The sequence below is a fragment of the Mobula birostris genome, chromosome 10 (assembly GCF_030028105.1).
Source record: "Mobula birostris isolate sMobBir1 chromosome 10, sMobBir1.hap1, whole genome shotgun sequence".
In the NCBI taxonomy this organism is placed as follows: domain Eukaryota; kingdom Metazoa; phylum Chordata; class Chondrichthyes; order Myliobatiformes; family Myliobatidae; genus Mobula; species Mobula birostris.
Window position 1 is genome coordinate 138371004 of NC_092379.1, and position 25513 is coordinate 138396516.

General features: G+C 38.7%; 1 protein-coding gene across 5 annotated transcripts in view; it reads right to left on the bottom strand.

Moving 5' to 3' along the window:
• Positions 1 to 25513, bottom strand: part of fmr1 (fragile X messenger ribonucleoprotein 1) — a 96385-nt gene that overhangs the window by 46768 nt on the left and 24104 nt on the right. For all 5 annotated transcript variants that reach the window (XM_072271051.1, XM_072271054.1, XM_072271055.1 and 2 more), the window contains exons 3-8: positions 22679 to 22772; positions 16993 to 17064; positions 12409 to 12557; positions 12181 to 12274; positions 11962 to 12078; positions 1737 to 1907 (exon numbers count right to left, since the gene is read on the bottom strand). In XM_072271051.1, the coding sequence (XP_072127152.1) occupies positions 1737 to 1907; positions 11962 to 12078; positions 12181 to 12274; positions 12409 to 12557; positions 16993 to 17064; positions 22679 to 22772 (697 nt within the window). The remainder of the gene's footprint in view (positions 1 to 1736; positions 1908 to 11961; positions 12079 to 12180; positions 12275 to 12408; positions 12558 to 16992; positions 17065 to 22678; positions 22773 to 25513) is intronic.

Sequence of the window (25513 nt, forward strand, 5' to 3'; positions counted from 1 at the left end):
TTGCACCAGTCTTTACTGCAGAACAATCGTGTCAGGGGAGAGAAGTGACTGCAGTTGCTATTACTAGGGTGAAGCTGCTTGGGCAGCTTAACAGATTGTGAGTCATTAGTAATGATCTTTCAAGAACCATTAGATTTTGACAGTGTTCTATGACTGTAAAATTGCAAATACCACTCCACTCTTTAAGAAGGGAGGGTAGCAGAAGAAAGGAAATTATAGTCTAGTTAGCCTGACCTCAGTGGTTGGGAAGATGTTGGGGCGACTGGTCAGGATGAGGTTTTGGGGTAGTTGGAGGTAAATGATAAAATAGACCAAAGTCAGCATGGTTTCCTAAAAGGAAAATCTTACCAGACAAATCTGTTTGAATTCTTTGAAGAAATAACTAGTAGGATAGACAAATCGGAATCAGTGGATGTTATTTACTTGGATTTTCAGAAGGCCTTTGACAAGGTGCCACACATGAAGCTGTTTAACAAGCTAAGAGCACATGGTATGACAGGAAAGATGCTAGCATGGATAGAGCACTGGCTGATCGGCAGGAGGCAAAGAGTGGGAATAACAGAAGCCTTTCCTGAATGGCTGCCAGTGACTAGTGGTGGTCCACAGGGATTGGTGCCGGGACCACTTCTTTTTATGTTGTATGTCAATAATTTGGATGACAGAATTGATGGCTTTGTGGCCAAGTTTGTGAATGATATGAAGATAGGTGGAGGGGCAGGGAGGCTGCAGAAGGATGTGGACAGATAGGAGAATGAGCAAAGAAGTGGCAGATGGAATATAGTGTCTAGAAGTGAATGGTCATGCAGCTTGGTAGAAGAAATAAAAACATAAGACTATTTTCTAAGTGGAGAGCAAATTCTAAAATCTGAGGTGCAAAGAGACTTTGGAGTTCTCATGCAGGATTCTCTAAAGGTTAACTTGCCATTGAGTCACTGGTGAGGAAGGCAAATGCTATGTTAACATTCATTTTGAGAGGACTAGAATATAAAAACAAGGATGTAATGCTGAGGCTTTATAAGACACTGGTGAAGCCACAATTGGAGTATTGTGAGCAGTTTTGGACTCATTATCTGGCAACTGTGGAGGGCATGTCATTGGGTGTATTTAAGGTCTTGATTAGTCAGGGCTTGAAATGTTTCAGAGAGAAGGCAGGAGAAAAGGTTGGGAGAGAAATACATCAGCCATGATAAAATGGCAGAGCAGACTCGATGAGTTGAATGGCCTAACTCTGCTCTAATATCTAGAACAGTGAGATGGAGAAGCATCTGAAAATGTTGTCAGTTGTATATGAGACATCTTCTTGGCAGAGTCAGACTTAGATATCTAATTCCAAAAAAACTTCACAAGTCTTACAGCTGAGTTATAAGTACCAGAACTTTCAAAGCAGCAAAGAATTCTAAAGCATATAATCTTTGGAGAAAAACATCTCCATCCTATGGGGCCAAATTTTTAATCATAAACTAAGACCCTCTTGATTACACTGATTAGCCAGAAAAAGCTGCTTTTTAGCTTCTATCTTATTAAACCCTCTTAGAATTTTATCACCTTTCAGTAGTTTGAACTCTGGACAATGTGAATCCAGCGAAGTCCATAAAAACTAAAATATATTTGTATCAAGGAAGACAGGCATTATTCTTCAACTGAAGCTAAAATGTTTAGACGCAGCTGCACAACATTAAGCTTTAACAGTTAACAATAAATATGCTTGTTCAGAAATGTATTCTAAAAGAACCCACCTCACCGTAGATGTGGAAAGTGCACGTCTCTTCATCTAGCTCAATGGCAGTAACGCCGGGCACTTTCCTTGCCTGTTGAATGTTGGCTCCATGTGTACCAATGGCGAGGCCCATGAGATCTTCTCGTACTATGAACTGCTCGTGGAAGCGAGAGGCAAGCTGCCGAGAACTCTAAAAAAATTAAAGCAAGCATAGCAGATGTAGTACCAATGCAGACAACAATCATGTTATCTAATGACATTCATCTTGGCAAGTTACAAAGGAACACAACTTTTTAACTGAAACAATGGAAAGGAGAAATAATAATTTGCCTTTTGAATACATTTATTTGCACAGAAGGTATTGCAAGACAAATTGCTTTTCACCTACAAACTCACTTTACATATTACACGCATTCTATTAATCAGTAACACTCTTAGTGAAACATTCAGTGGGTCAGGAAGCAAGATTAATAAAGAAGAAAAAGAAAGAATAAAGCCAGCCAAAAATACAAAAGCAGATAGTAAAACTTAGGAGTAATTGAAGAAGAAAATTTTATTAATAAAGTGAGTCTGGGGAATTATTAATAAAAACAGGGAGATGACAGAGGGATTGAAAAGGCATTTAGCATCATCTTCACTATAGAGGATACAACTAACATCCCTGAAGTAGATGGAAATAAAGAACTGAAAAAGAGGACAGGACTCAGGAAAATTACATTCCTCTGGACAGTGAAAGTAAGCAAATTATTGGAACTATCGGCTGGAAAGTGTCTGGTTCCTGATGGACTTCATGTTAGGATATTAAAAGAGAATAGTGAGGTATATGATGCACTGATAATAGTTTTTCAGAATTCCTTACATTTGAGGAATATTTTATTGGACTGAAAAATTGGACATCAAATCCTTTCATTCAAAAGGACGTAGAAAACAAGAAACAACAGGATTAGATAGTTCAACAGCTGTTCAGAGGGAAAAGATCAGAAGCAATTATTAAACAAAATGTATTCGGACGCATATAAAAAAATCAAGGTAATCGTACAAAATCAAACCACACACACAAAATGTTGGAGGAACTCAGCAGGCCAGGCAGCATCTATGGAAAAGAGTACAGTGAACGTTTCGGGCTGAGACCCTTCATCAGGACCACATACAAAACCAACAGTGCTTTATATAAAGGAAACCATGCTCATCAATATCTGTGGAGTTCTTTTAAAAATTTTGGCTAAAGTGGGAACCAATGGATGTACTATTTTCAGAAGACATTTGATAGAGTGCTGCATCAAAGCTTGGTGGAGTATAACATACCGGCAAAATTCATTGTGGGCATGCTATGCTGGCACCGGAATATGTGGCAACACTTGCAGGCCATTCCCTGCACATCCTTAAGTGTGATGTTTGTTAATGCAAATGGCACATTTCACTGCATGTTTCCACGTACAGTACTGTGTACAAGTCATAGGCACATATATATCTAGGGTGCTTAAAACTTTTGCACAGTAGTGTATTTGTCAATGTGGAGTGGAGAGTGAGTTTGTAAATCTGGCAGGAGCAAAGGATGTTGTGAATGGTGCGGTTTGTGGGATGGTGGTGGTTTTTTTTTTGCAGTAGTACAGTGTAATACATAAAATTACTACAGTATTGTGCTAAAGTCTGAGGTAGGGACTTTCAGGACTGAAGATACGAGGCTTTCCATGCAGGCTTCCATTTCAATAAAGCTAATCTTAAGCTCTACCCATGCCTCTTATTGTTAAGAGAAGTCTTTATTGAGACTTCTCTTATTCTGTAACCAGCTAAGGATAATGAAAACTACATATAGATGTTACCAGACAGCCAATGCTTCAAGATGTGACAATGTGGAATATGGTTATGCTACAGTGAGGAATATTACTGTACAAAAGTCTTAGGTACATATAAATGCTGTAAATGAAGATGCTTTCAAAAACAATGAAATGAAAAATCTCTATATATCAAAAAAAACTATAAAGAGCAGTAAACAGTTCTCCTGCAGGCTTCTGACTGCTTCGCTTGCTTCTGTCTCTCCCAGTAATCCTAGACAGCCCCGACAATTGGAGATCAGGGCTCTGAGGAGGCTATACCATCTGTTGCAGAATGCCTTGTTCTTCTTTTCGTTGAAGATAGTTCTTTATGACCATGGCCGGGTGTTTGGGGTCATTGTCTTGCTGCAGAATGAAGTTCGGACTGATCAGACACCTCCCTGATGGTATTGCATGATGGATGAGAATTTACTTGTACTTCTCAGCAATGGGAATTCCATTAATTCTGACCAAATAACCAAATCCATTTGCAGAAATGCAGCCCCAAACCTGCAGGAAACCTCTGCAGTGCTTCACTGTTGGCTAGAGACACTCATTTATGTACAGCTCTCCAGCTCTTCTACAGACAAACTACATCCAGTTTGAGCCAAAGGTTTCAAATTTTGACTTATCAGTCTAGAGCACTTGCTGACATTGTTCAGCACACCAGTCCTTATGTTTTTGTGCATAGGTGATTCTCTTGGCTTTGTTTCCACTTCGGAGGAATGGCTTTTTGGCAGCAACTCTTTCTTGAAAACCACTATGGACTGTTGAGAGGTATTCTTGGGTTCCAGTGGTCTCAGGGAGGAGACAGCTGACAGCAGTACAGGACTTCTTACAATTTAGAAGTAACGTCAGTTTGATGCATCTTTTATCAGCTGCACTCAATTTACATAGCCAACCACTGCATCTCTGGTTCTCAGCCTTGTCCGTTTCTTTGTGCGTCTTCAGAAGAGCTTGGATACCACATCTTGAAACTCCTGTATGCTGCAAAGTCTTTGCTTCGAAGAAATCTTGCTGATGCAGGATAATGACCTTGTGTCCTGTTGCTATGCTCACTTTTGCTATGGTGTAAGAATTGATGATTTGAAGGTAAAACTGTCACATCTGGTTTAAGATGGTGCTACGGAAGGTGAGCGACAGCTTGCTGGTAGTTTGAAAGGCAAGAAATGTGACTAGAAGCATTATTACAAAAATGTTTTCCAAAGCAAATTGTACTAAACTATTTCCACAAACAATGAAGAGGCAAAGTGAATTTGAGGGATGAGCTGTGCTTGTGCATTGCAAAACTGACGCTGTTGGGAGTTGGAGAGGAGGAATCAAGACAGAGGAATTTCGACGTCTGTGATCTAAAATGGGTGTGAGGTTAGATCGCTCTAAGCACCGAGCTGATTTGGAGAGGTCGAGAACGGCTCTAGGATGGGTGGCGTGGTCTAGGCCCAGAGTGTTTCACTGCAGCGGGGCCTGGGTCCTAATGCAAGGCATGATCCGCTGTTTAGATAAGTTAAATGACAGGATTTCGGATCCGGAGGCCAGAGTTGGGTCAATTTTGCTCACTCTCCTGTGAAGTTCACTCATCTCTCCGCGATGTGGAGTCTGTGAAACTGCCCTAGTTGCTGAGCTTCTTGTCTGCGAGCTTCGCAGTGATTTGCCCCGCTAATATGATGAACAGACACTCAGGCTTTGGGCCTACTCCGGGATTCAGATCTAAGGACTCAATTTGCTTCAGAATGCTGTGCTTGCTTTTATTGTTTACATGATTTGTGCTTTTTTTCCCCCTTTCTCTATGCACTGGGTGTTAAGTCTTTTTTTTCCCCCCAAAGAGGAGAAAATCTGCAGGTGCTGAGAATCCCAACACATACAAAAGGCTGGAGGAACTCAGCAGGTCAGGCACCAATTATGGAAAAAAAGTACAGTCAATGTACTTTTTTTTTTAGTTGGGTTCTTTCAAGTTTCTTGCTTTGTGGCTGCCTGGAATCAGACAAATCTCAAGACTGTATAATTTATACATTCTTTGATAATATATGTACTTTGAATCTTGGAATCCGCCACTCCTCCACCTTTCAGTTTCAATTTCAGTTGACCTATGCCCAATTTGAGTCCTTCTACACCCGTTTTTGTTTCAGTTAAACAGCTTAGCTCATTCAACTCATTACGTCACTTATCACCAGCACCCTTTTATTATCTTTGTTTAATTGTGCACTGGGCTATATACCTACAAAGTAATCAAGTTTTTATTTGAAAAGTGATCTATTAATGCTATCTCAACGAAATTCAAAAAAATTTCTAACATTTAATTTTCTTTGTACATCTAAAATTTGCTCTTTTCTACTGATATACTAATGCAGAAGACAAAAAATAAACTTCTAAAACAAAATTTATATAAAAAAATCAAGGGTGCCTAATACTTTCTGTAGTTCTGTAACTGATGGCACTTCCTTCATCAACCCAATGGTCATGCACTCTTTGCGATTTTGCTGAGGCTACCTTACCCTGCTTGCAGTGCACCAGTCAGTGGAAAGATCCATGACACCAGAAGGTAGGCACAAGGAGCTGCTGCCAACAAAACAGGCTTGTATTGTACAACATTTAACTTACTTTCATACAGGATACAAATGTTCGGGAAGACATACAGGGATATAAAGTTATAAAAGAAGTGAGTTTTCACAGTAAGGTTAAGCACTTTTTTTAGTGCAGTCAAATAAGAGTTAACAATATGGCCTACGTAGGGCACCTTGGAGGACTGATATTAGAATCAAAGACTGATTGAATCAAAGATATGTGGTGATATCGAAGGTAAGTACTAAATGTATTAGTCAAAAGGGCACCACCATATACTGTTCTATGCGTTAAAGAGTGAACCAGAAGTAGTTACAAAGTTTGCCCACTACAATAAACTTGCTCTTCTGACTAATTAACCTACTAACGCTTTCTTTGGAATGTGAGAGGAAACTGGAGTACCAGGAGGAAACTTACAAGGTCAAGGGCATAAAGAACAAACTCCTTACAGACTGTGGTAGAATTGAACCCAGGAAGCTGAAATTGTAATAGAGTTGTGTTAAAAGCTACATGGAAATGCGCCCAATCTGTTAACTTCTGAATACTTTCATCCTTTAAACACAGAGTAACAGTGAACTGGTGTTCTGAATATGGCTTCTGATGAGGCAAACAGCCCAGCTGTAGTGTTTGATATGTCACTTGACAGTTCCACTGAAGTGTCACAAATACAATGCTACTTAGGTTTGCTTCTGTAACAAGATATTAGATCAGCACTGAGGCTCCATAATAAAAATTCCTTATTGTCCACCACATCTTCTTAAAGAGTCAGGTTAATCTTCACAGTACGAGTGCAAGAGAAAACACTGTTCAGTTCTGCAACATTTCTGAATTCTCAGCAATGACTCTGGGGAAGGCCAACAGGGAACCAGTCCAAATACTGGAAGGCTATGCTTTAAGTGGATTAAAAATCTTCTTTAATTATTTAATGCTTTCATTCACTTACTCTCAAGTTCAAGTTAAATTGTCATTCAACCTTATATGAATACAGCCAAACAAAACAGTGTGAATCTTGAGCCAAACACAGTACCACCAGTCTTACAAAGCACAAGGTAAGATAGCATATACAGTGGTGTGCAAAAGCTTGGGCACCCCTGGTCAAAATTTCTGTTGCTGTGAATAGCAAAGCAAGTAAAAGATGACCTGATTTCCAAAAGGAATAAAGTTAAAGATGACATATTTCTTTAATATTTTAAGCAAGATTACTTTTTTATCTCCGTCTTTTACAGTTTCAAAACGACAAAAAAGGAAAAGGGCCCGAAGCAAAAGTTTGGGCACCCTGCATGGTCAGCACTTAGTAACACCCCCTTTGGCAAGTATCACAGCTTGCAAATGGTTTCTGTAGCCAGCTAAGAGTCTTGCAATTCTTGTTTGGGGGATTTTCACCCATTCTTCCTTGCAAAAGGCTTCTAGTTCTGTGAGATTCTTGGGGCATCTTGCATGCTCTACTCTTTTGAGGTCTATCCACAGATTTTCGATGATGTTTAGGTCGGGGGACTGTGAGGGCCATGGCAAAACCTTTAGCTTGCACCTCTTGAGGTAGTCCATTGTGGGTTGAGGTGTGTTTAGGATCATTATCCTGTTGTAGAAGCCATCCTCTTTTCATCTTCAGCATTTTTACAGACGGTGTGATGTTTGCTTCTAGAATTTGCTGGTATTTAATTGAATTCATTCTTCCCTGTACCAGTGAAATGTTCCCCATGCCACTGGCTGCAACACAAGCCCAAAGCATGATCGATCCACTCCCGTGCTTAACAGCTGGAGAGGTGTTCTTTTCATGAAATTCTGCATCCTCTTTTCTCCAAACATACCTTTGCTCATTGCAGCCAAAAAGTTCTGTTTTAACTTCATCAGTCCACAAGACTTGTTTCCAAAATGCATCAGGCTTGTTTAGATGTTCCTTTATAAAGTTCTGACGCTGAATTTTGTGGTGAGGACACAGGAAAAGTTTTCTTCTGATGACTCTTCCATGAAGGTCATATTTGTGCAGGTGTCGCTGCACAGTAGAACAGTGCACCACCACTCCAGAGTCTGCTAAATCTTCCTGAAGGTCTCTTGCAATCTAATGGGAGTTTTGATTTGCCTTTTTAGCAATCCTAACAGCAGTTCTCTCGGAAAGTTTTCTTGGTCTTCCAGACCTCAACTTGACCTCCACCATTCCTATTAACTGCCATTTCTTAATTACATTACGAACTGAGGAAACGGCTACCTGAAAACGCTTTGCTATCTTCTTATAGCCTCCTCCTGCTTTGTGGACATCATTTATTTTAATTTTCAGAGTGCTAGGCAGCTGCTTAGAGGAGCCCATGGCTGCTGATTGTTGGGACAAGGTTTGAGGAGTCAGGGTATTTATAAAGCTTTGAAATTTGCATCATCTGGCCTTTCCTAACAACGACTGTGAACAAGCCATAGCCCTAACAAGCTAATTAAGGCCTGAGACCTTAGTAAAAGTTATCTGAGTGCTCACAACACGCTGGAGGAACTCAGCAGGTCGGGGAGCATCCGTGGAAAAAGATCGTTCGACGTTTCGGGCCGGAACCCTTCGTCAGGACTCTGCTTTGACCCCAGCATCTGCAGGTTATTTTGTGTTATCTGAGAGCTCAAATCTCTCGGGGTGCCCAAACTTTTGCATGGTGCTCCTTTTTTTCCCACTCTAAAATTGTACAAAACAAAAATAATACACTAATCTTGCTTAAAATGTTGTGAAGAATGTTTCATCTTTAACTTTATGACTTTTAGAGATCAGTTCATCTTAACTATTCACAGTAACAGAAATTTTGATCGGGGTGCCCAAACTTTTGCATGCCACTGTATAAGACAGCAGTAAAATGTAGTCACACAAAAAATTAGTCTAAGTCCCTAAGTCCATGAATGTTGCAACAGTCTGCAGTCGAACATAATACATCTTAACTTCTGCCGAGTAAGCACTGGAGAGTAGCATGGAGTCCAGCATGTACACTGTGCCACACTGCCTCCGACACCCCAATGGAGAGCACGTGCGCACAAACACACACGTACGTGCTGCACTTTACTGCTGCTGCAGTAAAAGAAACAAATTTGAGTGTTGATATCATTATTCTGATGTGGGTCTCTATTGCAGTGAAGGGGGACAGGAGAGGGTAATCATGGTTGGAAAAAGTAGAAGGGAGGGGTGAGATTGTGGAATGATCAATAAACCAATTGTTTGGAATCAAATAACAGCCCTCGCCTCTGGCACTCTTTCTCTGCCACTTGTCCCACACGCCTTCTGCCGTGCCCCACCCTCACAATTTCCAACATCCCTTGCCCCACCAGATTTACATAATTTACATACTCGCTCTCCACACTATGTTGACAAACATAGTACTGTGTAAAAATCTTAAGCACCCTAGCTATATACATGTATTTAAGACTTTTGCACTGTACTGTGGTTCCAATTATCCCGAGACTGTCTGAAAAAGAATATTACAAGGGGAATTCTGTTCCCAGTATTATTGGTATGCAAGGTTTCTCAAGTGCAATAGCACAGCAAGCAAAGTCAAGATCGAAATTTAAATGTTACTGGAACTTGTTTTAACCTATGCAAACAATTCTATTGATGCAGGACTGCCAAAATGATCTGTTGTCAACTTCCAAGTATCACTTTGTATAGCAGAAAATTAAAATGAAACATCAAAGTTTAGTACATTTTTAAAACTAAATTTAACTCACATTTAAAAAAAACTATCTGCACATACTGTTTCCCTAAATTTTAATACTATAATACCTAAAGTAGGTGGGTCACTGAGAAAGCTTACATCACTACTCCATAGGATTATGTTACACATCTAAACAAAATGTGGGAAGTAGATACAAGAGATTTTATAGATGCTGGAAATCCAGGGCAATGCACACAGAATGTTAGAGGAAATCAGTAAGTCGAACAGCATCCATGGAGGGGAATGAATTGGGTCCTGATGAAGCGTCTTGGCCCTAAACATCAATTGTTTATTCCCCTGCATAGATGCTGCCTGACCTGCTGAGTTCCCCTAGCATTCTGTGTGGGAAACAGACCTGTGGCTTATCTTAAGCTGGATTAAAAAAATAATTTTTCAGCACTTAGGAGTGTCTTCAACTAAATATGAGAGATACCCTACTTCCATTCAGTTGTTCAAAATCGAAACTGGTAGTATTGATGTTCTAAATGAAACAGCTATGCATTATGTGAAAAATCACATATGCACATAATTGCTAATGCAGAGCACAGCAATCCAGAGGGTGTCAATACCTTCAGAAAAAGACAGAGTTGACCTAAGTATTGTTAAGAGCTTATGTCACGAGGGTGTATCGCTAAGGGTTTACGAGGCATTGGTCAAATGGCACTAGGAATAGTATGAGCAGTTTTGGGCAACTTATCTAAGAAAGGATATACTGGCATTGGAGAGGGTCCAGAATGAAAGAATGAAAGGGTGTGGGGCATTTGATAGTTCTGGGCCTGTACTTGCTGGAGTTTAGAAGTAAGTGGGGGGGAGAGAAGAAATCTCATTGGAAGTTATCAAATATTTAAAGTCCTAGACAGAGTGGATGTCGAGAGAATGTTTACTATAGTGGAGGAGTTTAGGACCAGAGGGTACAACCTTGGAATAGTAGGACGTCTCTTTATAGAGTAGAGATGAGAAGGAATTTCTTCAGCCAGAGGGTGGTGAATCTGTGGAATTCATTGCCAGGGATGACTGCAGGGGCCAAGTCATTTGGTCTATTTAAAGTGGAGGTTGATAGTAAAACCATCAAAGATTATGGAGAGGAGACGGGTGAATGGGGTTGCAAGATATAATTCTGCTCCTTTGTCTTATGGTAACATTATGTGTGAGATTCTGTAATATTCCATCAGCTGCAGAGAATACATAAAAAGCAGTTTCATGCACAGGCATTTTGAATACAAAAAATGAAAATAATAGGAAAGTGATTTTAAAAAGCACAAGTTGTTGCTGAATTAACATACCTTCAAATATAAACTGCTTCTAATGTGAACATTAAAAAAGCTTAAAAATGTCCTTACCAGAACAAGTTGAAATCTACCCATTTCCTTTGGTCACTATAATAAAAAGGTCATTTTATTGACACCCGTGCTGGATTTCGATGGACTGTCAGCACCATTATTTATAATGCAAATTAAAACTCATTTTGCTAGATTTCCTTTCTCAGCTCTAGATTCATCACTCAAACGTCCTAATATTGAGAACTGCGAGTGTATGTACAGTTTAGAAATACGAGGCTGAAGAACACTACTGTCCAAAAGTGATTTACTAATAGGTAGTATATGAGAAACTGCAGAGATTTGTAGGCACAACTCAGCACATTACAGAAACAAGCCTCCCTTCCATGGACACTGTCTATACATCTGCCTGCCTCAGTAAAGCAGCAAACATAATCTAAGACCCCACACAACCTGGATGTTCTCTCTTTTCCCTTCTTCCATCGGCAGAAGATACAAAAGACTAAAAGCATGTACCACCAGACTTGAGGACAGCTTCTACTCTGTTCTAGTAAAAGTATTAAATTCGTCCCTCACATGATAAGGTGGACTCTTGACCTCACAATCTTCCTTATGATCTTGCACCTAATTGCTTACCTGGACTGCACTTCCTCTATAGCTGCTACAACACTTCATTCTGCATTTTGTTATTGATTTAAATTATTCTACCTCAATTAACTAGTGCAATGATTTGATCTGTATAAATAGTATGAAAGGCTGCTATATCTCAGTACATGTGACAATAATGAACCAATCAAACCAACCAATACACAGCATAGCTTTTTGTTTCTTACGTAGCTATGTTTCACAGTAAGATTTCCCTCCCATATTGGATTGCCAAAGAAAGTTGCACTTGAAGAAGCTGAACCATTTGAACATACCTCCAGCTGTTTGCTTGCCTCTTCATTCCTCAACATCAGAGTCAACTTTGTCCGAATACTTCTGAAATGCATGTCACTCAGCATGCTCGCTCGCTTCGCCGTCATTTCATTGGTGGACTGGGGTTTTGCAAAGAATGCTGTGTTAGGATCACATTGCTACAACAAAACTTAACATTTAGTATATTATAAAAGCACCAAAAGAGAAAGTGACACACATACCAAAACAACTAGTTGATTGCCTTCTGAATCAAAGTACACGCAGTAAGCACCAATAGCTTTTTTAAAATCCTTATGTGCAGATTCGTTGGCACATCTAGAAATACACAATTAGAAATGCTGAAGGACTACAGAATGCTTCAATGATTTTCTAACCAATGCAACAGAAAACATTTAATAGAATAGTCATGAAGTTCTTGTTTAGCTTGTGATAAATTCACTTTTACTTACGCACGCCTCAGATCATCAGGAACCTCAAGTTTTATTTTGTGAAATGTGCTTTTTGTTGCAGGCTTATTGGGGTTGATAGGTCGCAGTCGTTCCACAGTGACTATTTCATTGAATGTTGCATCACAAACAGCATACTCTATAACATAAAACTGAAAAATGTTTTTTGTAAGAAAAGAGATCTTTAAAATTTGTACTTTGCTTACACCAAGTACCAAAATCACTCTTTACAATCACAAACAAAATTTCTCATTAATACTGCAGTTGCAATGGGAAGCTCTTTAGTGCTAAGCAAAGACCACTATTTTGTTTTCAATGAACTTAGGATGTTTATCACTCAACCTAGATGCCCACAGTTCATAAAGTGCTTGATATGAATTAATTTGGAACAACGTGGATACTTCATTCTTGCTTTCTTCAAGAAGCAAGTTTCTGTGCAAATTTTAGACATTATAATGAACTGATCCAAATTCTAATTAAAAATGAAATCAAGTTTATTAACAGTAAGCTTTGGACATCAGAGTTTCTAACTCTGTCCCCTTAGCAAACATGGAAAGCAGCGGGCTTTTAAATTAATTTCCATTGAATTGCCATTACTAATCAGCCACAATCACCAATATGTCCACTTGCATAGTAGCTGTTGCGACACACCTATCCACTGTTTGCTGCTGAAAACCGAGATACTTTAAAGGAAGATGTTTCCTGCAAAAAGATCATAAGACAACAAACTAATGCAAGAGGTCACTTTCCTTTCTCTCTCATAGAGAAGGCATGGAAGTGGCTATACTTCATCAGGAGCTTGAGGTGATTTGTTATGTCAAAGTCCAGCAAATTTCCATAGATGTTCCATGGACAGCATTCTGACTGGTTGCATCAAAGTTCAAATGTTCAAAGTACACTTATTATCAATATATACTATATACAACCTTGAGATTCGCCTTGTTGCAGACAGCCACAAAACAAAGGAACACAACAGAACCCTTTCAAAAAAAACCCACACAACAAAATCTGTCAAACACACAATGTGTGGGGGAAAAAAAAGAACAAATTGTGAAACAATTCACAGATGCAGAGCCCAATCAGCGATGAGGTGAGTAAAGCCTTATGGCAGCAGGGCAACAACTTCTCCCAAACCTGGTGGTGTGGGGCCCAAGACTCCTGCACCTCCATCCAATGATAGTAATGGGGGGGGGGGGAGACAGGGCAAAATGATGCTGGAGAGGTAGTAATCGGGGATAAGGAAATGGTAGACAAACTGAATAAGTATTTTGCATCAGTTTTCACTGTGGAAGATACTGCAGTATGCCAAAGGTTCAAGAGTGTCAGAGGGAGGAGTGAATGAAGTTGCCATTACTAGGGAGTAGGTGTTGAGACACTGAACATTCTAAAGATAGATTAAGTCACCTGGTCTACACTCCAGGGTTCTGAATGAGGTGGCTGAAGAGATTATTGAGGCATTAGTAATGATCTTTCAAGAATCATTAAATTCTGGTGGCATGGTTCTGGAGGAATGGAAAATTGCAAATGTCACTTCACTCTTCAAGAAAGGAAAGAGGCAGAAGAAAATAAATTACAAGCCAGTAAGTCTGACCTCAGTGGTTGGGAAGATGTTGCAAGTCGATTATTAAAAATGTGGTTTTAGGGTTCTTGGAGGGACATGATAAAATAGGACAGTCAGCAAACTTTCTTTAAGGGAAAATCTTGCCTGACATATCTGTTGGAATTTTTTTGAAGAAAAAGCAAGTAGGATAGACAAAGGAGAATTGGTGGATGTTATGTACTTGAATTTTTAGAAGGCTTTTGACAAGATGCCACACATGAAACTACTTAACAACCTACGAGCCCATGGTATTACAGGAAAGATACTAGCATGGATAGAGAATTGGCTGATTGGCAGGAGGCAAAGAGTGGAATAAAAGGAGCCTTTTCTGGTTGGCTGCCAGTGACTAGTCGTGTTCCACGGGGGTCTGCGTTGGGACCAGTACTTTTTACATTATATGTCAATGATTTGGATGACGGAATTGATAGCTTTGTTGAAAGGTTTCCAGGTGATATGAAGATAGGTGGAGGGGTAGGTAGTTTTGAGGAAGTCAAGAGGCTACAGAAGGACTTTGACAGATTCCAAGAATGGGCAAAGAAATGGCAGATGGAAGACAGTGTCAGGAAGTTTATCATACACTTTTGTAGAAGAAAAGAAACGCTGAACAATTTTCTAAATGGAGAGAAAATACAATAAAAAAACTGGCATGCAAAGGTACTTGGGAGTCCTTGTGCGGGATTCCCTAAAAAATAAATTGCAAGTTTGAATCTGTGGTGAGGAAGGTAAATGCAACGTTAGCATTCACTTCAAGATGACTAGAAAGTAAAAGCAAGGATGCAATATTGAAACTTTATAAAGTACTGGTGAGGCCTCACTTGCGAGTATTGTGAGCAGTTTTGGGACCCTTATCTTAGAAAGGATGTACTGAACCTGGAGAGATTCAAAGAAGATTCCAGAAAATGATAACAGGATTGAATGGCTTGTCATATGAAGAGCATTTGATGGCTCTGCACTTGTATTCACTAAAATTCAGATGAATGAGGGGTGACCTCATTGAAATCTATTGAATGGTGAAAGGCCACTTCTTTATATGTTATATGTCAACGATTTGAATGAAGGAATTGATAGCTTTGTGAATTAATAAATTTGCAGGGGATATGAACATAAGTGGACGGCCAGGTAGTTTTGAGGAAGTAGTGAGCCCAAAGAAGGATTTAAAACAGATTAGGAGAATGGGCAAAGAAGTAGCAGATGAAATACAGTGTCAGTAAGTTTATGGTCATGAACCTTGGTACAGAAAATAAAAACACTGAACATTTTCTGAATGGAGAGAAAATTCAAACACCTGAGGTGCAAAGGGACTTGGAAATCCTCATACAGGATTCCTCAAAGGTTAATTTGCAGGTTGAGTCGGTGGTGAGGAAGGTAAATGCAATCTTAGCATTCATTTCAAGAGGATGAGAATATAAAAGCAAAGATGTATTATTCAGGTATTGTTAAGGCATTATAAGGCACTGGTGAGGCTTCATTTGGAGTATTGTGAGCAGTTTTGGGCCTCTTATCTAAGAATGGATGGGCTGACATTGGAGAGGGCTCAAAGGAGGTTCATGAAAATGATTCTGGGATTGAAAGGCTTATCATACCAGGCCTGTTCTAACTGGAATTCAGAGAATGAGGAGGGATCACATAGAAACCTATCGATTGTTGAAAGGCCTCGACAGTAGATTTGGAGAGGATGTTTCCGAAGGTGGGGGGAAGTCTAACAACAGAGAATGCAGCCTCAAAATAGAGGGACATCCATTTAGAATGCAGATTAGGAGGAATTTCTTTCGCCAGAGAGTGATGAATCTGTGGAATTCGTTGCCACGGATGACTGTGAAGGCCAAGTCACTGGGTATACTTAAGGTAGAAGTTGATTAGTCAGGGCATGAAGGGATATGGCCAGAAGGCAGGAGATTGGGGCTGAAAGGGAAACAGTCAGCCATGATGAAATAGTGGAGCAGACTCAACGGGCCAAATGGCCTAATCCTGTTCCTATATCTTATGGACTTATGGTCTAAAAGCAGGCAGACGGTGCTGAACACCTGTTTGTTTTCTGCTCCCATCCTTGATTTTAATCTTGCTTGCACTTTAACTGCTGTGGAGAAATACAGCCGATCATTAGTTCATGTCCCGCCATTGAGCATCGACGCAGCATACACCCCCAGCAATGACCTCACCCGTTATATCTGCTCTTGAGAGTGTAGTTTGCCGAATCCGCCAGGAGACTGCAAAAGTACCAGATTATTTAGTCAACTCACAGGTCCATCCTTAAAAGGGAAATTATAGGCTGCAACCAATCACAGTTCAGAAAAAATATATCTAGAAGCAGAAGAGTATCTAGTAGTTTTGTGAGCTGTCTGCAACATCGTGGCTAGTGCCATCTTCTTATACAGCTCGGTATTGAGGCTCCAATGCACAGAATCGGAAAAAGATGAGAGGATTGTAAATTCAGACAGTTCTATGACAGGCACTAATCTCTCCACCATTGAAAGTATCTTCAAAAGGCCAGGCCTCAAGAAGATGGCATCCATCACAAGGGCCCCCCACACTCTTATTACAATTATCAGAGATGAGGTACGGGAACTTGAAGATGCAAACTGAACATTTTAGGACCAGCTTCTTTGTCATCAGTTTTCTGAATGGTCCTTGAATCCATGACAATTACCTCCATTATTTTGCTCTCTTTCTGCACTATTGAACTTTCTATTTCTTAATGTAAATTCCAGTAACTATGTATTGTACTGCTGCCACAAAACAAATTTGAATCAACCTCTATCAGTGATAATAAACCTGATTTTGTACACTTGATTTCATTACATGATACTATGCCAAACGTGTATGACGAGAACAGGTTTATTTAAAGTAGGAATAAGTAACTTAGAACATGCAAATTTGCAGATAATTTATGATGCAGTATCAATCTGTAAAAAACACAACATTGACCAGTAACATTAATGTATTATCCATCAAAATGGAACTTGAATTTTAATAGCAAAATAGCTTACTTCACCCTTCATCATTCTAACTTTGGCCAACCACCAGCCGCAAGGTTCTTTCTCATTTGCTCGAGAATAGACCTAGGAAAATTACAAAAATATTACTTTTAGAAAGAAAAGTTCAGCAAGACACAAATGTAAAAAATATACTCACTGGCCACTTTATTAGATACATCTGTTCATGATTGCAAATATCTAATTAGCCAATTATGTGGCATTAACTCAAAGCATAAAAGCATGCAGACATGGTCAAGAGGTTCTGTTGTTGTTCAGACCAATCATCAAAATTGGGAGAAATGTAATCTAAATGACTTTGATCGTAGAATGATTGTTGACGGTTTGAGTATCTCAGAAATCTTCTGGGATCTCTGGAGTTTACTGAGAATGGTAATGAGAATTTACTGAGAAAACAAAAAAAAAACACATCCAGAATGTGGTACTTTTGTGGGCAAAAATGCCTTGTTAATGAAGTTAGAGGAAAATGGCCAGACTAGTTCAAACTGATAGGAAGGCGACAGCAATTAAAATAACCATGCGTTACAACAGTGATGTGCAGAACAGCAGTTCTGAATGCACACCTTGGCAAATCTTGAAGTGAATGATAACAAAAGATTACAAACATACACTCAGTGGTCACTTTATTAGGTTTAGAAAATACTGAATAAAGTGACCACTGAGTGAATGATTGATTTATTTTATTTTGCTGTTTTGTAGTGAAACAAAATGAAACATTCTGGATCTGGATGCCTTTCTTTAATTATAGTTCAACTGCCCTATTCATTTGCTTAGATCTACATTCTGCATATTCAATGGGTATTTACTACCTGCACCATATACATAACCATTAGGCTGTTTTACTTTTACAAGCTTTTAAGTAGTCTTAAATACTGATGAAATGTTACATGGTTGTAGTTACCAGTTTAATGTAATTAAGCACAAATCTATTTTTCAGTTTGTTAGATGATTCTGGAATGTTTAAATATTCATCTGGATGCAATCCAGGTACCCAGGGTAGCATAATTTAGGTACTGACTAGTAACTCAACAGCTGCAAATTAAAATTCAAAGGTGAGTAACTTAGCTAAAAAAAGCTACAAATCATGTAGTTTTAAAAGTAAGATTTACATGAGTATGGGAAAACAACTGACTGGTGAGACTAAGCTGAAAAAGGTACAATGTGTCAACTGATCTCCTTCTGTGCTGATGACTCCATGAATTAGCAATGGAAAAATGTCAACACGAGCTATTTTGTTCTTTTACAAACTCAACAGATTTAACTAAGTTCTTCAAAGAAAGAGAATGTGCCATTGAGTAGTATACTGGACTGGTTTTGCACAATCACAAATAGAGTTGATGTAGAACAAACTTTCAATGGTATGGTAGCAATTCTATGGAAGTTGAGGCATTTGTCCACACAGCAAGAGCTTTATCCCTGGACCAACCTGCAAACTGAAGATACTGAATATAAAGTCTTTACCAAAGAAAACAAAATTATCTTGTCCAGTATTTGAAAAAGATCCTGAAGGAGGGTCTTGGCCCGAAATGTTAACTGTTTACTCTTTCCATTGATGCTGTCTGACCTGCTGAGTTCCTCCAGTGTTCTGTATGTGTTACTTTGGATTTCCAGCATCTGCAGACTTTTTTGTGTAGTAGAAATTCTACTCCTTTCTTCTCTAGATGATACATGTTCAAAGTGGATTCATCCCCTTAATAAAAATGTTACACCTTTCAACCCTTCAAAACTGCAGTAAGATATTTTATTTATTTCATTTACAGAATAAGCGTGGAACAGGCTCTTTCAGCCCAACGAGCCGCATTGCCCAGCAACCCACCTATTTAACCCTGGCCAAATCACAGGACAACTTTCAATGAGCAATTAATCTACAAACTATGTACATCTTTGGACTGTGGGAGGAAACTGGAGTACCCAAAGGAAACCCACACACATGAGACATATGTATAAACTTTCTTACTGAGGATGCCGGAATTGAACTCTGAGCTGTAATACCAGTGACTCAGAATATCTTCATGTATAAATAAAATGGCAGATGTTAGCCAGAAAGATTTAAAAAAACCTTTATTCCATCTGTCCAAAGATTTATATATGGTTGACTTAGAAGCAGGGGATTTGCAGTTAGCTACTACAGTAAACCAACTTTGGATCCATTTGAAAGGAAAACTTCCAAAGGTTATGTAAACAACAAAATTGATAAAATGATCAATCACATATTACGATAAGTTGAAGGGGGAGATATTCAGGTATCATTTGCACCCTGCATAATTAAATTTAAACTGCAAAAATTTGAATTAGATCAGTCAATTTTATCCCTTTCAAGTCTCCTGCCTCTGTTTTTTTAATTCAATAATATGAAAATTATATCCAACAAGTCCTGGAAATTAATTCAGGGAAAAGACTCAATATTTAGGCTTCTTTGGGATGGTCAAGATTTTTTAATGTAGTAAAACTCTAGCAACAGTAATGTAGCGTTTACTGCGCTGCTATTACAACGTGAAGTGTCAGAGTTCAGAGTTCAATCCCGATGCTGTCTGTAAGTCTGTACGTCTTTCCTATGAGACATATGGGTTTCCTCTGGGCACTCTGGTTTCTTCCCAGAGTCCAAAGATATACTGGTTAGTAGACTAATTGGTCATTGTAAATTGTCCTCTGTTTTTGGCCATCATACTAAACTCTACGTTTGGCGTAAGCCAAACACTGCACATCATCAAAAACACACCATCCCCACCATGAAGCACAGTCGTGGCTACATCAAGCTATAAGGATGAAGCATCCTCATAGCTTGATGTAGCAACCACTATGCTTCACGGCAGCAGGCCCTGGAAGGCTTGTGAAGGTAGAGGGTAGAATGAATGCAGCAAAATATGGGAAAGTCCTTGAGGAAATCCTGATCCAGTTTGCAAGAGAACTGCGACTTGGGAGAAGATTTTTTTTCCAGCAAGACACTGAACCCCAAGCATAAAGACATAGTTACACAGGAATGGCTTAAAAACTATCAAGTTAATGTCCTGGAATGGCCAAGTCAAGAGTCCAGACCTCAATCCAATTGAGAATTTGTGGCTGGACTTAAAGGGCTGTTCACTCACGATCCCCACACAAGTTGAGAGTTTGAGCAAATTTGTAAAGAGGAATGGGGAAAAATTGAAGTGTCCAGATGTGCAAAGCTAATAGAGACCTATCCACATAGACTCAAGGCTGTAATTGCTGCCAAAAGTGCACCTACTAAATACTGACTTGAAGGGGGTGAGTAATTATGCAATCAATTATTTTGTGTTAATAATTATAACAAATTTAGACCAATGTGTAGAAATTTTTTTTCACTTTGACATGAAGGAGTCTTTACTGTTGATCAGCGTCAAAAAAGTCAAATTAAATCCACTGCAATTCAAACTTCCGGGGTGGTGGTGGTGGGGAGTGAATACTTTTCATAGGCACTGCATATTAAAAAAAGATGCAAAATATATCAAATTTGGGAAAATGGGGAAAATATGTTTAATTAAAATACGAAAAAATAGCTAGAAATAAAAAGTTAATTAAATGACATAGAAACACAAAATGCGTTTCTCAAATGTTTGTTTCAATTAATATTGTTTGCCAACACTACACTAAAGCTGATTTTAATTCAAGTTTTCTGCTCCCACATGGCATAAAAAGGCTATTAATGTGCTAATATATTTACTAACCAAAATTATTGTACATTTTGTAATATTTCACTTTTATCCTCATATTTCTCTTTTCCACCCATTCTCCCAACTATTATTCCCCATTTTGAACTTGTATATTGAACCTCCTGATTTTTTTTTGTTCCCAATCGCCTTTCCTTAATCATACTGTTCAATATAAGGGTAGGAATATTGAGAGAAAAGGCAATTCTTTTTGGAGTTGATTTAAGGCAGAGAAGCTCTGCTACTAGAGGAATAAAAGATCTTTGTCTGCCCTTCAAATTCAGGAGTGCCTAAATTAGAATCATTCTGATGGAGTTCCAAGCACTAAAACTTTACAATCATGCAAAGATTGGAAAAAAAAAGCATACAACTGTTAGAGTTTCAACAATTTCCACACCACCTACCCTGCAAAACTGTGAGAAAAGTTTGTTAATCAACAGTGAAGCTTTGACTTTAGATTAACTGCAAGGGAAGTGCAAAAGGATTTTTTCTCTCACCGTGCATGGAGACCATTAAAATCTGTTTTCAGCTAAGTGGATACTGAGGCTGTGATTGCATTACAGAAAAAAAGGACATATTTTTAAAAATGGAATAAAGGCCATAGGGAAGAGAAATAGCAATGCAACAAATATTCCCACTTGCAGAATCAGTAAAACATAGGCACAGACCAAATCACTTCATTCAGTAAGGAAGTTACTATCATCCCATGTCATATGATGTAATTTTTTTCAAGGCATATTGAGTATATAATGCAGGTTATTGCAACTTTTTAAGAAACTGAATTTTTACCTTTAAGAGATCAACTTAATACAGGTCCACAATGCCTTATCCGAAATCCTTGGGGTCAGTTGCATTTCGGAATTCAGGATTTTTCGGATTTCAGACCCCCCACCCCCACCCCCGATACCAAAAAACACATATGCTCAAGTCTCTTATTTAATCTTAGTGTGGTGGATTTTAGGACCCAGCGGCGCATCAAACCTATGCATATCCTCCCGCATACATTAAGTCATCTCTAAGATTACTTATAATACCTAATACGATGTAAATGCTATGTAAGTAATTGTTATACTGTATTATTTAGGGAATAACGACAAGAAGAAATTTTATTTCCAACAAAAACAAAAATATACAGCTTCAAACGAACCGAATCAAACACATGGTAAATGACATTGGAATAAATGTAGAACGTTACTGTCACTATAAAACTTCAGTAACTTGTCTTTCTGTTTATTTAAATCATATACAGTGGTAGTTCCAATACTATTTTCTTCAGTAAGATGCCGCACAGACACACCATGATCAAGCTTCTGTAATAACTCTATTTTCTGCGTTATTGATAGAGAAGATTCCTTCTCTTTTTCTCATTATTACCCATAGAGGTATCTGCAGCAGTTTTTGACATTCTCACAGTGAAATTAAACACAAAGTCAACAGTGAACACAAAATATCAGCGAACAGCAAATGCACGTGTAACCAGTAAGAGCACTGAGCCACAACTGACATCTGGCGGCCTCTGCTAGACATACAATAACAACCTTTAAAGGACAGTGGGGCAGTTACAAAGAAAGGACTAGAATCTAGCCTTTTAGAAGAATATAGACCAAATGCTAGCAATTGGGATGAGCTTAGATGTAGCATTTTGGTCAGCACCTACCAATTGGGCTAAAGGAACTGCTTCCATATTGTGTGGCTCTGACTCTGATAAGAGTGTCCCAAAATTAATTAAAATGCAGTTTTTAAATAAAAGTGTGAACTAATTTAGTCTGAAGTGCTTGATTAGATTTCATATCCATTAACTACACTTCATTTAAAAATGTGTAAACTGGAAATCTGAACTAAATACAGAAATTGCCAGACATATTTAGGTCAGTCAGTATCTGTACAAAGAAACAGTTAACTTTTCAGGTCAATCACCTTTCATTAGAATGAAGTACTTCAGTGAATTCACCTTACAGTAACTTACAGTAGTTAAAACACTATACCACACACTACTTTCACAGGTAATCACATACCTCAACATCATCACCTTCGTTAATATCTTTATGATAATCTGCTGGTGGTGGAAATCGTACATCATGGAAAGGAATCTGTCTTTCAGGCTGCCAGCTGAAAACAGAATTTGAAAGATTTGATTTAAAGAATTAAACATTAATAAAAGCAATATGTTATCCCTTTAAGAACAACAAGGACAAACCAATAAATTATAGGCTGGTGAGCCTTAGAACAGTGGTTCGGAAATTACTGAAGATTCTTAGATACAATTTGCCTGCATTTGGAAAAAAACATAACATGGACATATTAGGGAATGTCAGCACTCGCATTTATGTGGGGTTCTGCCTCAAATTTGTTTAAATGTTTTGAGATAATTGATAAGGAGAGGGTAGAGTATGTTGTATACATGGGCATTAGTAAATCACTCGGCAAAGTCCCTCATGGTAGGCTAGTCCAGAAGATTAAATCATCAGGGATTCATAATGAGGTGACAAGTTGGATAGAAAATTGGCCAGATCGTAGGACTGTTCTGACAGAAGACTGTGATCAGTGCCGAGATCTCTGTTGTGTGATCGAGATGAAAATCTAAGTAGTTTGATTAACAAGTCTGCAGATGATATAGATATTGGATAATGAAGAAAGGTTTTGAAGTAATAGAGCAGAATACAGAAGAGTTGGAAACTTGAATCAAGAACAGCAGATGGAATTATGATTCTAACTCCAAGGTTCTGCGTTTTGAGAGGTCAAATGCAAGAGGAAAGTGCCCAGTAAATAGTCTTCTTCTCAGGATGGAAAGGTCTAATTTAAACAAGATGTACAACGCAAGTTTTTATTTTTACACAGTGGAAGATGCCTGGAAAGTGCTGCCAGCGGAGATGGTAGAAGCAAATACACAAGATCATAAGAAGTAAGAGTAGAATTAGTCCATTCAGCCCATTGAGTCCACTCTACCATTCCATGACTGATTCATTATCCCTCTCAACTCCATTCTCCTGCCTTCTTCCCATAACCTTTGACGCTGACTAATCAAGAACCTATCAATATCTGCAAGACATTTAGTCAAGACACATGAACAAGCAGGGACATGGCATCATGAACTGCAAAGACATGGTAGGGGAACAGACCTGTATCTCCATCTAAGCTTATCCATAAAAGCAAGTGAGCTTCTTGCTTGAATGTGCTTTCCTCTTGGCAGACCCAGATTTTGAGTTCTGCTGCTTGATTTTGAAATGCTCATCAGCATATTGCTACTTATACAAAAGGTCTCATATAGGCTTTCAGATTTCAGCACGGTAAACAGGTCCTTCTGCTCCAACAATGGCGCTGCCCAATTACACCCATGTGACCAATTAACCTGTACATCTGTGGAATGTGAGAAGAAATCAAAACATCCACAGAAAACCCACATGGGTCAGGGAAGAACGTACAAACTCCTTACAGATAGCGGTGGAATTGGACCTGGGTCACTGGTGCTGTAATAGTGTTACGTTAACTATGTTACATTGCCGTCGCCCAGAATGTACTGTAATATTTCTCTAAATCCTATATTTAATCATAACGTCAACCTCACTGACATAGCTGCATAGTGCTCACAATTCTTAATGCTTAAATGCCGTCTCGTACCATTTTAACATTTGACATAAGGGCTTCTTGTCGAAAGATTGGATACAGAACTCAGTATCATATTTTCTCTACAAAACTATCAGCCTCTCCTCAATTTGCCCCACTTCGACTCTTGATTTCCAAACTAGGACCAGAAAAAGGCCTAACAATTAAAAGTACTTTCCATCAACACACCCACAATGCTGGAGGAACTCAAGTCAGGCAACGTTATGGAGGGAAATCAACAGCTGACATTTCAGACTGAGACCCTCATCAGGACTGGGTATCATCGCCTTGGCCCTTGCAGATAAAATTCATGCTGCAGATAAACTGCACAAGAAATATGGCAGCAAAACCAAAATCAACAAAGGATGGTACTAGCGACCCAGAGATTATTAGGAAACCATGATCTAGCAAAGACAGGGTGAAAAACTGAATTCAGTAACTGATACCCATCATATTGCAACCTCATATCCTACTTCTATCTTTCATTCAAATTAAATACAGTGACCATTCAAAAAGTCAACGTTTGTTCACCCCAGACTTCCCTATTGGGACCCATGAACTTGGAATTGCTTGGTGTATTCTGACCATATTGTGACCTATGTGGGTAGTTGAGAAAGCTGCAATAGTAAGTGTCTGGAGACATACGCAGGCTCGTATGGGAAAAATTACATCCCTAAGTATAATGCTACAGCTTTTTCAACTTTATTGGCTAGGAGAGCCATTTTACTGAAGTGGAAGGATTCTAATCCACCTACTGTCTTTTATTGGCTTTCCTCCATTATGTCCTGTTTAAGTTTAGATACATCCTTTAAATTTAAGCAAATATGGCGACCTTTTAGTCAATATTTTCATTTGATTTGATTTATTACTCTTCCAATTACTTTTTTTTCTTTCGAAGTTTTAGATTTGATCAGAAAGTCTTTCCTTTTTTTTGTCGTATCCTCAGATTGGACTGCCCAGTCCCTTTTTTTTTCCTTTTCTCATAGTATAGTGGGACCTTTTTCTTCTCATTTTAGAAATTTAAAGTTTTATTTTCTCTCTCTATGAATTGATAAGAGGAGAATTAGCTGTCTTTTTTATTATATACTACATATTAGTTTAATACTATGTATGATTTTGATAATGTCTATTTCACTTTCTGTTTGTATTGTTATTGATATACAGGTGTCCCCCGCTTTTCGTACGTTCGCTTTACGAAACCTCGCTGTCACAAAAGACCTACATTAGTTACCTGTTTTCACCAACAG